At 37.5% G+C, this 12,327-nt stretch overlaps 3 protein-coding genes across 3 annotated transcripts; 2 read left to right on the forward strand and 1 right to left on the reverse strand.

The window, feature by feature from the left end:
- Nucleotides 644–3,000, forward strand: LOC104751017 (probable F-actin-capping protein subunit beta). Its single transcript, XM_010472885.1, has 8 exons — nucleotides 644–833; nucleotides 1,117–1,187; nucleotides 1,364–1,477; nucleotides 1,672–1,754; nucleotides 1,843–1,916; nucleotides 2,066–2,185; nucleotides 2,314–2,409; nucleotides 2,692–3,000. The coding sequence occupies exons 1-8, from the start codon at nucleotides 705–707 to the stop codon at nucleotides 2,773–2,775; spliced, it is 771 nt and encodes a 256-aa protein (XP_010471187.1). The 5' UTR covers nucleotides 644–704; the 3' UTR covers nucleotides 2,776–3,000.
- LOC104751018 (cleavage stimulating factor 64-like) lies at nucleotides 3,340–6,467 on the forward strand. The gene is made up of 10 exons (XM_010472886.2): nucleotides 3,340–3,585; nucleotides 3,694–3,772; nucleotides 3,891–4,065; nucleotides 4,175–4,435; nucleotides 4,529–4,606; nucleotides 4,930–4,965; nucleotides 5,063–5,455; nucleotides 5,677–5,847; nucleotides 5,952–6,111; nucleotides 6,208–6,467. The coding sequence occupies exons 1-9, from the start codon at nucleotides 3,552–3,554 to the stop codon at nucleotides 6,102–6,104; spliced, it is 1,380 nt and encodes a 459-aa protein (XP_010471188.1). The 5' UTR covers nucleotides 3,340–3,551; the 3' UTR covers nucleotides 6,105–6,111; nucleotides 6,208–6,467.
- On the reverse strand, nucleotides 6,598–12,327 carry LOC104751019 (uncharacterized aarF domain-containing protein kinase At1g71810, chloroplastic). Its single transcript, XM_010472887.2, has 20 exons — nucleotides 11,906–12,327; nucleotides 11,756–11,800; nucleotides 11,617–11,655; nucleotides 11,323–11,493; nucleotides 11,050–11,202; nucleotides 10,741–10,776; nucleotides 10,324–10,367; nucleotides 9,953–10,043; nucleotides 9,686–9,836; nucleotides 9,150–9,264; nucleotides 9,019–9,068; nucleotides 8,845–8,923; nucleotides 8,669–8,719; nucleotides 8,234–8,375; nucleotides 8,094–8,138; nucleotides 7,622–7,720; nucleotides 7,498–7,539; nucleotides 7,156–7,314; nucleotides 6,946–7,065; nucleotides 6,598–6,813 (listed from the first exon to the last, which is right to left on the reverse strand). The coding sequence occupies exons 1-20, from the start codon at nucleotides 12,266–12,268 to the stop codon at nucleotides 6,709–6,711; spliced, it is 2,100 nt and encodes a 699-aa protein (XP_010471189.1). The 5' UTR covers nucleotides 12,269–12,327; the 3' UTR covers nucleotides 6,598–6,708.

Below are 12,327 nucleotides of genomic sequence, written 5' to 3' on the forward strand. Positions count from 1 at the left end.
CTAGGATTTAAAATTTAGAATTAAAGGGTTTTGTACTTATTTGGTCTATGTTGTGTTATGGATAATATGCTATGGATAAAGATCTAACCAAATTTATGTATGTATATTTTGTATGAATAAACACAAGTAACTATCTATTAACAATACTGCAATTGATTATCCACTTATAATTGAACAAATGTTCAACGACTGATGGATACTGTATAATCTAAAAATTCATAAAAAATATAGCAATATGTATCTTAAAATGTAGAAAATATATAATCATAACATATTTTATATAAATAAATAGAAAATTTGTTTTATGATAACAAATAAATATATTTTACTTTGTTAAAGTGTTAACAACAAAAAAAGAAGAGAAAAAGAGATAAAAGAATGAGAGAAAGAGATGTAAGTTGTTAGTAAGGGCAAAAATGTAAAAGGAAAGTGGACACATAAGCAAAAAACTTGGGAAAATATACCATGAGTGGAAAGTGGGTTTTTGTGACAATACTTTAGAAGAAAGTGGGTTTTCATGACATTTGCCCATAAATATTCCGTATAAAACAACACCGTTTTTGATTCGTAAAATGGGTTTGTTAAGTTTGGGCCTTTTTATGGGCTTAAATGGTATAATAAAACAATTTGAGGATTTTGTTACCATCAGTTGTTCTCATCGGAGGAATAGATTTCTCCGGCGTGCGTGCAAAGAGGTTGAAGAGATGGAGGCAGCTTTGGGACTTCTCAGGAGAATGCCGCCGAAGCAGTCGGAGACGGCTCTCTCTGCACTTTTAAGCCTCATTCCTCAGCATTCTTCCGATCTTCTCTCTCAAGTCGATCTCCCTCTTCAGGTATTTCTCGTTTCTCGAGATTTTGTTAATGTGATATTGTTGCCCTGAATCCACTTTGTTTGTCTCCCAATGTATGGTTCACAAGGGCTTGGTTATGTAACTTCAGCGATTAGGATGGTTTGATAAGTTGATTATGTTTAATGTAGTCTGAATGAGTTAGTTACGCATCTGTTTACCTCTTCTGCGTCTAATTCAATTGTTTCCTTAGTTAATTTGTAGAAAGAAATGTAAGTTCTTTGTAAATGGTTGATGACGGATAACGAGTATCTATGTATTGCAACAGGTGTTACGTGATATAGAAAGTGGGAAAGATTTCATCTTGTGTGAGTACAATAGAGATGCAGATTCCTACAGGTACTTTTTTTGTGTAATGAGAGAATTTAAATGTTTTATGGTTTTGGTTTAGTGCTTGGAATCAGCTGAAAAGGGTATTGAGTTATTGGATTAAAAGATAGTTTGATAATTAGGAAGCTACACTATTTCTTGCTTGTAGCTGAAGTGCTATTTTTTGTATCTTGTGAACTTTGCAGGTCACCTTGGTCGAATAAATACCTTCCTCCGCTAGAGGATGCTCTTTACCCGTCGTCAGAATTAAGAAAGCTCGAAGTTGAAGCCAACGATATCTTTGCAATCTACCGTGACCAGTGAGGTTCTTCACCTATCTCGTTCAACTTACAAAACCATGTAATCAAACTAGTTTGATAATAAGTTATCTAAAACGGAGACATAGTTAGCATCTGATGTGTAAAAAGCCTTGCCTACTCATGATAAAGTATCCATGCGATCGGTAACCGAGAAGTCTTGCAAAGGTTTGTCTTGATCAGTTTTTCTTTTCCAGGTATTATGAAGGTGGTATATCTTCAGTCTACATGTGGGAGGATGATAATGAAGGCTTTGTGGCATGTTTCCTTATTAAGAAGGGTATTTTCTTTCTGTAGAGTTCAATAACACCGAAGGTTAGGCAATAAAAACTCTTCACCTGAGCTGTTCTGGTTTTTGGTTCTTGAAGATGGGTCAAAGTCAGGTCATGGTCGGAGGGGATGCCTGGAGGAAGGAGCGTGGGATGCCATACATGTTATACAGGTGACTCTCCTAAGATACTTATACATGCCATTACCAAGTGCCTTATGTGTTATAAATGTTGGCCATTCTGTAACACACACCTCCACAATTGCAACTAATTCATAGTTTCATGAGCTTCATATTTCTAACTCCTGAGCTTCTAAACCTAGGTTGGTCCAGAGGAGGAGGAAATGGCACATTATTGCTTAACAAGTACTATCATGCTCTCTCTGGCCACAGATGATGAGTCGTCGGGCAAATTCGGCTTATCTGGATCAATTAGAAGACAAGTAAGTATTAGCTTCTATTTAACACATGCCTTACATAGATATATAGCTACTGGTGGGAATAGTGATTCAATGGTGGAATACCAAATATCTCTAAAAGAATAACATTATTCTGCTACTGTTGAAATTAGATGAAAATGGATCTAGCAGTAGCTGAGGGACATCTGTGCAATATGGGGAGAATGATTGAAGAATTGGAAGGCAAACTGAGAAACTCACTTGATCAGGTTCTACGTCCAATCCCTATACCAATTCCACAAACTCCTTTTACTTGTGTAACCGCCATATATGCTGTGTGGTTGCTTAAATTACCCCCATCCGGATTGCTTTGTTAGTTAATCTCATGCTTACAGTTCTTTGACTGCTTGGCAAACCCCAAATTGTATAGAGTAATCATCATATAACCACCGTATGCGAGAGTTTTAGGAGAAGATTCAGATCAGATCATGTTCTATCATCTCATAAGTGTGTTGGCCCAAAGTTTGATAGGGTGTTTGGTGAAACCGCAGGTATACTTTGGGAAGACAAGAGAAATGGTTTGCACATTGCGTCCACCAGCTGAGTTAGTACAGAGGAGATTACCTGACACCTGATATGCTCCTCCCATCGCCCTTTATGTCAGAACAACATATCAATATCTCCTCGCATTTTGTTTGTTTGTTTGTATTGTTTTGTTTTCGCATTCGTCTGATTTCAAACGCTTTACCCTCGTGTGGTTTGTGTGTATGCCTCTTACTTGGTCTAAAGTGTTTTCTCGGACTTCACCATCATGTAACCATCTTTTTCCATAGATATGCAACTTTTTAAAGCTAGTATTATCAAGTATCCGTGAAATGCGTAAAAAATCTCCATAACTATAGAATAACAGAAACATTGATCAGTGGTGCCTGCGACATGTTAAGAGACCAAACTCGTTTAACATGCTACTGAACTGAAAAATATTTGTTAAACAATCATAGACTTCAAATTCAAAGAAGAAATTTTCCTTTTTCTGTGTAATAATAATAAATAACTAAAACTTCCATTTTTTCTGCTTTCCTTTTATTTTTATTTTTATTGTTGTGTGAGTTGTGAAAAAACTAAAAAAAAAAAAAGAGGATAATGAAATAAATCGATCGATTCGACGGTACTATTAAATTAGTTCGTCTTTAATTTCTTTTTATAAGCAAAACGGAAGAAAAAAAATTAAGGCAAGTCCTATCGAACCAACAAATACGAAGAGGATCTCTCTGTCTGAAGTCTGAAACCGTCTGAGGATTTCACGAAACACGCTGGTTCGAATTCGATTGTCGAAAGACCCGTTTCTTCGAGGGAGAAGATGAAGCAGCGCTTCACCTTCTTCTTCTTCGTTATCTTCTGTTAATTCTCAATGGCTTCATCATCCCAACGACGCTGCGTTTTTGGTAACAACACCCTCTTCTTCTTCTCTTAACACTCTGCAATTCTCAATTCTCTTTGAATTTGGATTCAATTAGTTTAATTTGGTTTTTTCTTTTGGGTGTCTAATTTAGTTGGGAACATCCCTTACGACGCGACGGAGGAACAACTCAGAGATATTTGTGGAGAGGTTGGACCTGTTGTCTCGTTTAGGTCAGTTTATTCTTCAATTTGTTTTAGGGTTTTGATAAAGGAAACACCTTTCTTCAAAACGAAACAGAGAAGTATGGTTTTTTTTTCTTTCTAAACTGTTTTGTTTTCTTTGATTCAGATTAGTTACGGATAGAGAAACTGGTAAACCTAAAGGCTACGGCTTTTGTGAGTATAAGGACGAAGAAACGGCGTTGAGTGCTCGTCGTAATCTTCAGAGTTACGAGATCAATGGCCGTCAGTTAAGAGTTGATTTCGCTGAGAATGACAAAGCCACTGACAAAACCCGTGATCAGGTTCGTTATGTTTTGACTCCTCTCTTAACTTCTTTAATTGTTGTTGGATGGTTTTTTCATTGTCTCAAGACGTTATAACTAACAATGATTAACTAACTTTGGATATTAGGGTCAAGGAGGACCTGGTTTGCCTGCTACTACAGAATCTCAAAAGCAGATTGGAGGGCCTGTAGATTCAAATATACATCAGCCGGTTGGTCTCCAACTTGCTATAACTGCTGCATCTGTTATGGCGGGTGCACTAGGTGGTCCTCAGGTCGGTTCGCAGTTTACACAAAGTAATCTGCAGGTTCCAGCGAGTGATCCCCTGACTCTTCATCTTGCCAAGATGTCTAGAAGTCAGCTTACTGAAATTATATCGTCCATTAAGGTGTGAATCTTTCGGATTTTTTATATATTTTTGATGCATTGTTATGCTATTGGTAGCGAGTGGTGTGATGTGATTGTGTTTTCTTAATGTCAGGTAATGGCTACACAGAATAAGGAACAAGCTCGACAGTTGTTGGTTTCAAGACCTCAGTTACTAAAAGCTGTTTTTCTGGTACTTACTCATCCCCTGATTCTGCAATTTTTTTTTTTTTCATGCAAAATAGTTGTTGGTGATTTATGGGAACTAGGAGGGAAAAATCTGTTTTAGTTTCTCAAGTGTGCTCTTGATATGTATGTTATACACTTCAATATTATTTTTACATTCCCCTTTAATGTCTCATGAATTGAACCACATTCTGACCTTCATTGTCCTTCAACTAGCTGATAAACGTCTCTTCCAGGGTGCTTTACTATTTATGATCTCTCATTTTTATTTCTTATATCATTATGATTCTGACACCATCTTTTGAACATATACTTTGTCTACTGTTCCAGGCGCAGATACTGCTTGGGATTGTGAGTCCACAAGTGGTAAGTTTTCTATCTTATTGAACAGTTTTGTGTTTCTTCCTTTTGCTATCTATCTGTCATGTCTGAAGAGGACTATTGCCATTCTTGAATTGTGCAGTTGCAGACGCCAAATATTGTTCAAGCCCCAAGTCATATGACAGGGTCTTCAAATCAAGACACGCAATTATCATCAGGTCAAAACCTTTTACCGCCACTTGCACAAAGGCCGCAGCAGCAGAGTCGCCCTCCCCATAGTCAGTTTCCCGTTCAACAGTCTTCTAAACAACCTTTTAGTCAGATTCCACAACTAGTAGCACAACCAGGTCCTTCTTCTGTGAATCCTCCTTCTAGATCCCAAGTTAAAGTTCTCAGCGAAACCGCTCCATTCCAACGCCAACAAGTGGTTCCAGCTTCCGTCAACGTAGGTTATAGTAGTCAGACTTCAGTTCCGAATACTGTTATCCAGCCATCTCAAGTACCCCGCCCAGCATTAACAAATTCTGTGATGCAGGTGAGTTTCCACAATACCTATCTTATTAGAGAATGTAGCCATGGTGGTGATGTAAATTTAGTTTAACTTTCAGTGTTATTAATACACAAACACACACCAAAGGACTGTTTTATATTAATTGCCCATCTCTTACAGGGAGAGCTTATTCCTAGTTGAACACCAGAAGGAGTTTAGTGGACAATATGACTAATCACATACTTCTTTTTTCTGTCTTTTTACAGCAAGGTGGGCAAACTGTATCTTTAAACTATGGCAAAAGAATAAACGAGGGTCCTCATCAATCAATGAACAGACCATTAAAGATGATGAAAGTGGAGGAAAGGAGAACCACTTCACTCCCTGGAGGTCATGCGTCTAATTCAATGCTTCCGAATCAAGTACAAGCTCCCCAGGTATTTATCAATCACATAATTTGGACTCGCTCGGGAATGCCTCGAATGAAATCTAGTAATCTGCAAATCCTTGCTTCGTGATTGATTTTTTTTCTTTTCTCCAGACACAGATCTCCCCCGATGTCCAGTCAACATTGCTCCAGCAAGTAATGAACCTTACACCAGAACAGCTGAGATTGCTGACTCCAGAGCAACAGCAAGAGGTCTTAAAGCTGCAACAAGCGCTCAAGCAAGATCATATGATGCAGCCTTCATAGCCTTGAGGTAGTTTGTCTTATAATATCATGAACCTTCTCAGTTCTCTTTTGTTGTTGTTTTCATTTTTTCGGTCATCTGATCTGATTCTCTTCTTGGTTACAGCTCTCTTCTATACACAGGGGAAAGCAACTCGGTTGATCGATTTCATTGCAGAGATCAAAAAGGATTTTTTTGCATGCAAATCACACCATAGAAAGAAGAAGGCTCTCTCACCTGAATTGAGGCGAGTGATTGTAAGATTAGTGTAGCATTTATTTGTGCTGAGTTTGTCTTATAGAAGAACCATTCAGCCATCAAAATATAAAAGGAAAGAGAAAGTTACAAGTTCAAAGTCTCTCAGTAACTGTGTTCTTCTCGTTTTTTTTCTTTTTCTGTTACTGTCTTATTTCCTGCATTAACACACAACTCTCCGTTGGTTTTTAATCCCGTGGCACCTGGTTTGGTCCAAAGAAAACTGAGTTTATTCTATTTGACGCTTTCGTTCAAGTGTGGGATCAAAACGGCGATTCCTCTGATTTTCATAAAATTAATGTAAAAAAATTATAAGTAACTCAGAATCATTGTAGTCTTAAATCTGCAAGCGTTTTTTTTTGTAATCAGACATTAAAGTAATATCCTACGAATGGTTCTAGCGAAAGCCCGAGACACCAATCTTCCAACCAAGTCACCTGGCAACTGAAGCAACCTCTGTTGCGACTCCTGTGGAAGCTGCCACATTCATTCAAACCCCCAACAAATTAGTTCAGTTATCTCGAATCATAAATTAATTTAAAATGTAAGGGGTTAGTAAAATTGAGTTCAGATTTGCAACATTTGAAAGTGTTGGTGAACAATTGTTACCTCAGGTAAGATTGAGAGAATCGGAAGCATCTCTTGTGCTGATGGCAGCTGATACATGACGAGTGATGCTTCCTCTAAAGGTGTGAGTGCCTCACCATATTTACTAATCGCGTTTACTTGCTGTAAGTTTGTTGCGCAAACATTAAAGATAAAGTTAGTAAAAGAAAATTAAATCTACTTTACAAAAATCAGAAGAGAAGCAGTTGTTACCGTGCTTACGCTTCCAGCCTTCTGCATCCCTGAGAACAATGCCAAGAGTCGATGGAAGGTTCTAAGGTTTGTCATGTCTTCTTCTGTCAAGGAAGTGAATGCCCTTGAACCAGAAAATGTGAAGGACTCTAAAGTTGCCAATCCAAATGCATCAAGACCCTGTTGAAAGACAAACCAATCCTTTTGTTTTGATCAACTCGACAACAAAGAATGACATTTATTACGCTAATAGTGCAACAAATTCAATATATACTTGTCAAGCCAGTTGGTCTATTGGACAACCCTTCGACTGAACTATTTTCCTATTATTAAACAGCTGAGATCAACAGATTGATTACTCACCTTAGCGAATTCTCGAAGAAGGATTTCTCTTACAAAAGAACCCTGTCCAACGTTTCAAGAGTATAAATAGTTGTAAAATTAAGTTTTATAATTCATAGTACAAAAAACTACCACTTAACTATACCTGTTCCGTGAAAGTAAAAGCAAGCATTTGCTTCATGGCGATCTTAGAGTCTGTGCCCATCACTGGTTTCTGAACTAATGCCGTCTCTGTCCTAAGTGACTGAAGAAAGTAGATGTGAATAAGAAAGCAAATGCTATTCTTTGTTATTCAAATAGGTAAATCCTATAACAACCAAGTCCCAAGCTATTCATTTCCCAAATCATCATGCAGATTTCAGTCTTTCGTTGGTTTTAAGGTCGTCTGGTTGTATGATTATTCAGCTGTTTACTGACTAATTTACCATTGAACATCTCATAGCCCATTAACCCCAAAACACAAGCTCATAACCCAGATAACAAACAACAAGGAAACTGATGGGCTAATGAACAACAAACATTGGCACGTATAAACGATAACAAACAAAAAGACTTCAGTGCATTTTGCAACCCGTAAATAGTCAAACAACCAAAAACGGATAAAAATTCAGTCGCACCTCAGAAAGCAAAGACTCAAGACGGTCAATTCGGAAAACACCTTCCTGGCAAAGACACACATATAAACGATAGCACGTTTAGGAAGAAACATAATGCGAAATGAGGTTGACCAATCTGATTAGACAAGATAGTTTGGTACCTCATACAAAAGATTTTGCAGAGAGCTTTTCAGCTGTGGAGAGCTGTCAGTAAGAATCTTTCTAGCAATCCAAGGGTATGTACTGCCTAAAACCTTGTAGTTTGGGCTTATACCAATGGCAATGCCCTCCAAAACAGCAAGGCTGAGGAATCAAAGATGAGAAGCCAAAAATTATGTGGATGCTACCTCAATAGACAGAAAATGGCTAATCAAATATACGCCGTGGTGGAGAACATGTCGAATAATTGAATAAAGCATTTAACGCATAGACAGATGGCCCTACAATCTTGTGCAAAAGCTCTGAGCATATGTCTATGTTTATTAAAACAATACATGTCTAGATGACTCAAAATTTTTAGAAATCTTAACAGCTCAAAACAAGAATGTTTATCACACAGCAATGCGGTTAAAAAAGCGGAAAAGAAGATTAAGTACCTGCGGATAACTAGAGAAAAATAGGGGGGTATTCTGAATTTGAATCGGTACCTGAAAGTTTGACAAATAAATATCAGCATCTAATACGCACAAATTATGAGTAGATTCTTTCAAATGTCCCTCTCTCAGCCATATATTATTAATATCATATACTAGTTTAAGTGAAGTGTTACTACATTGTTTTTCCTAAGTCGCCAAGCAGGTCACCAAAGCTTATATTGCGTACTCCTCTAGAGATTGCACCTTGAAAAACATCTGTAAGAAAAAGGGGAGGCAATTGTTTCAAAACAAAACAACCAAAACTTTCAATACAAACAAGTAGCTGCATAATAATAACAGCAAAAACGAACCGGTTAAAGCCTTAGTCACAGCGCTCTTTTCTGCTGTCGGTGGAAGAAGCCTATAGAAGTTTTGCAGATAAGATTAGGGAATGTCGACAATTGAAAGTTCATATTCAGATAGACACCAACGACCAGAGTACCCCAGAGTTACAAAGTCTTTAGCCAGTGCTTTGAAGTCACGATTTACGAGATGAAGACATGCTTCCATGAATCCATCACGTAATTCTGGCCTAAAGTCCCCCATCATACCAAAATCTGGCAGCAAAAAAGTTAAAAGTTCAATAAGTTATAAACAGAAGATACTTCTTGGGGCAGTTTTAGTTTGTAGACATCAAACCAAAGTTTACAATACAGAAAACAAGATATCTAAAGAGGCAGCATAAGTCCCATTTGTATCTGGAGCAGTGAATGATTATCTCAAGCGTTTAACATCGAATCATCAAAAAGTAGAAAAACCATTGAGCACAAAGGTACATAGGTTATCAAGTTTCTGGTTATTTCACTGTGTATGATCAGATAGATAAGTGAAACACAGGTAGAATATTTTTAACCAAAGCATCAGTCAGCAGTCTTATTCTTTGAACGAAATCCACGTGTACAAGAACGTTATCTGAAATTGTGGACCATGGATTGTAGAATAATAACAGATAACATTAGTATCAAGATCGGCAAATACCTAAGTATGCAAGTTGCCCATCATACGTGCGAAGAAAATTCCCAGGGTGGGGATCGGCATGATAAAATCCATATTCCAGAAGTTGATTAAACGAACAGTAAACGCCAACCTCAACTAAATAAAGATCATTAACTTCATTAAGCTTCTGACCCTGCAATTATACAGAAAGTTGAATACACAATATTATTGTGTGTTTAAGAAATATAAAATTCAATATACAACTCTTTGACGCAACCCATTTTTTGATTGCAAACGAGGACTTCATACCTCCACCCACTCCATTACAAGAACTTTGCTGGTACTGTACTCTGTGTACATCTTTGGAACCAAGACATCTTTGATGCTCCCATACAACTTCCTATTCAAGCATGCGGAATATTACTTTAGGGAATCCCTTATAGAAAACTTAACCATTAGATAACATGTTGTCCAAGTACCATGCTTAAGCAACATACTAATGATCTATAGCTCAGATCAATTATTACAATGTTAGACAAAAATATCATGTTGTCCACGTACAAGCAAAATACTACATGACCTACAGCTCAGATCAATTATTTGCAATGGTAGTCAAAGCCATAACACATAGTAGGAGATCAAACAAGGGCGGACAAGACTCAAACCTTAGCAGGATTTACCTAAATTTTATTCCGTTTTGGGCTTCATTCAAGTAATCCATCTCCTGCATTCAATGTGATTTACCTGTATTCAATATAAAGCTCTAAGATATTCCTCGAACAAGAATAAAATGCAAAAACTAGTCCATCTAAACGATCTTCAAGACATTTAAGAAATCATTAGCATCTACCCATTTTTCACACAATAGTTTTATACGAACCTTATCCTTTTCAGCATCACCTTAAACCGTTGTAAATTTGGACGAAACGAAAAAGTAGGATTGCATAACGATTAACGAGAAAACAGTCTGGCACTCTTTTTTCGTCAAGTACGGAGAAGAGAAGCATCAAAAACTTACCAATATATAATTTACGAATCAAATGAAAATGTCTACGCAAAACATGGAAACCTACATGTGATAATAGTGTATCCTTTACCTTAAACAGACTTGTTGCCCATTCATCAACAACTGCCTGCAAATAGAACTTCACTTTTTAGCATTAGAACGGGTTAACAGTACTGATTAACTTAGGTTTCCCTTTTTCTCTCAGACAGAGAGTGAGAATCAGAGTTATTAAAAAGAAAAACTACGAGAACCCACTGAAATGGATTCTAGAGTAAGTTTCAACACACTTTAAATGTTATTCTACATACTTAAGGAAATTCAAAAGTTTTAAGTAATGTTGAAAAGACATTTTTCTTATCAGATTAAAAGAAGGCACCAAATTACACAAGTGTCATGTCACCTCGAGATCTGAGTTGAATCTTCCAGCCTTTTTAATCAACCCCGCTAAGTATCGCAGAATTAGAGTGTCCAAGGCAATAGCAGCTCGTACACCAGGCCGCTGCACTTTGACAGCAACAACCTTTCCACTTCTACGGAGCCTAGCTTGATATACCTGAAACGTTGGACCAGAGTAAGATCCACATAATAGGAGAAGCTCTCATATATAGATTCGAAATTAGAAACTAGGATAAGGATAAGCTCTTAGACCACCAAGAAAATGCTTTCCGCATACCTGTCCAAGGGACGCTGCAGCTACAGGCTCAGGAGAAATCTCAGAGAAAAGCTCATCTATAGGAAGGCCAAGTTCATCCTCAATCATATTGAACGCAACTTCGGATGAAAATGGAGTGATTTGATCTTGTAGCAGGGACAGTTCATCCAAATATATAGGAGGTATCAAATCCTAATGATAGTTCAAAAGTCATATCTTAATAGCAAATATTCAATTCACCACAGAGCTCCGGAAAATGAGAATGAACAATGTTACTAAATCCTGAAGAAGAATACAGAAACGGTAAGCGCTTACAGGACGAGATGAAACAGCTTGAGCGATTTTGACGTATGCCTAAAACAAGTTATGAAAACCATTACATCTTAAACACCGTAACGCTGACATTGAGTAATTAGATGATGAAACCTCAAAGAAGGAAAGAGAGAAACCATACCGGACCTAACTCCACCAGTAATTTCCTAAGCTCTGCAGCTCGTAACTAATTATACCAATTCGTAATAAAAAAAAAATATCAAAAACGAAGCATATTATTATTATTATTTTTTTTCCTGAAGGCATCACTAAAATGAAATTGGAGAAAGACCTTGAACATCTGCTCAGACCGTTCTAAAGCCTCATCGGCTAAGCGAAGCCCAAACCAATAACCAAACGTAGTCCCAATCTGAGCCAATCTACGAAGCAGAATCAGAGGCTTCTTCTTATACATCCCGTCTATCTTGAGAAAATTATACTCCGACAAAGAATCAGCCTCATCGGCGCTGAGACTGAACAAATAACCGGATTTGCTAGTGAAGCTATCTACATCTCTAGACGCAGCTGACGATACAACGACGGCGGAGTTTCCTCTACGCGGCGGCCAAGACGGTGATTGTGAAATCAGCAGATTGGGATTGGCGGGAAACGAAACGATTAGCGGAGATGAAGAAGAAGAAGGAAGCAGAAGCATCTCTTCCGATAACTAAAGACTAGAGAGATTTTTTTTTTGTTTTTTTTTTTTTTTTTTTT

This window comes from Camelina sativa, chromosome 16 (genome assembly GCF_000633955.1).
Source record: "Camelina sativa cultivar DH55 chromosome 16, Cs, whole genome shotgun sequence".
NCBI classification, from domain to species: domain Eukaryota; kingdom Viridiplantae; phylum Streptophyta; class Magnoliopsida; order Brassicales; family Brassicaceae; genus Camelina; species Camelina sativa.

Coding starts and splice junctions, on each gene's coding strand:
- LOC104751017 (XM_010472885.1), top strand. CDS start 705: ATGGAGGCAGCTTTGGGACTTCTCAGGAGAATGCCGCCGAAGCAGTCG. Junction 1,188..1,363: donor AGAGATGCAGATTCCTACAG/GTACTTTTTTTG, acceptor TGAACTTTGCAG/GTCACCTTGGTCGAATAAAT. Junction 2,410..2,691: donor TGAGAAACTCACTTGATCAG/GTTCTACGTCCA, acceptor GTGAAACCGCAG/GTATACTTTGGGAAGACAAG.
- LOC104751018 (XM_010472886.2), top strand. CDS start 3,552: ATGGCTTCATCATCCCAACGACGCTGCGTTTTTG. Junction 3,586..3,693: donor CCAACGACGCTGCGTTTTTG/GTAACAACACCC, acceptor TGTCTAATTTAG/TTGGGAACATCCCTTACGAC. Junction 4,436..4,528: donor AAATTATATCGTCCATTAAG/GTGTGAATCTTT, acceptor TCTTAATGTCAG/GTAATGGCTACACAGAATAA.
- LOC104751019 (XM_010472887.2), bottom strand. CDS start 12,268: ATGCTTCTGCTTCCTTCTTCTTCTTCATCTCCGCTAATCGTTTCGTTT. Junction 7,721..8,093: donor TTGAGTCTTTGCTTTCTGAG/GTGCGACTGAAT, acceptor TACTTTCTTCAG/TCACTTAGGACAGAGACGGC. Junction 6,814..6,945: donor TTCTCTCAATCTTACCTGAG/GTAACAATTGTT, acceptor TGAATGTGGCAG/CTTCCACAGGAGTCGCAACA.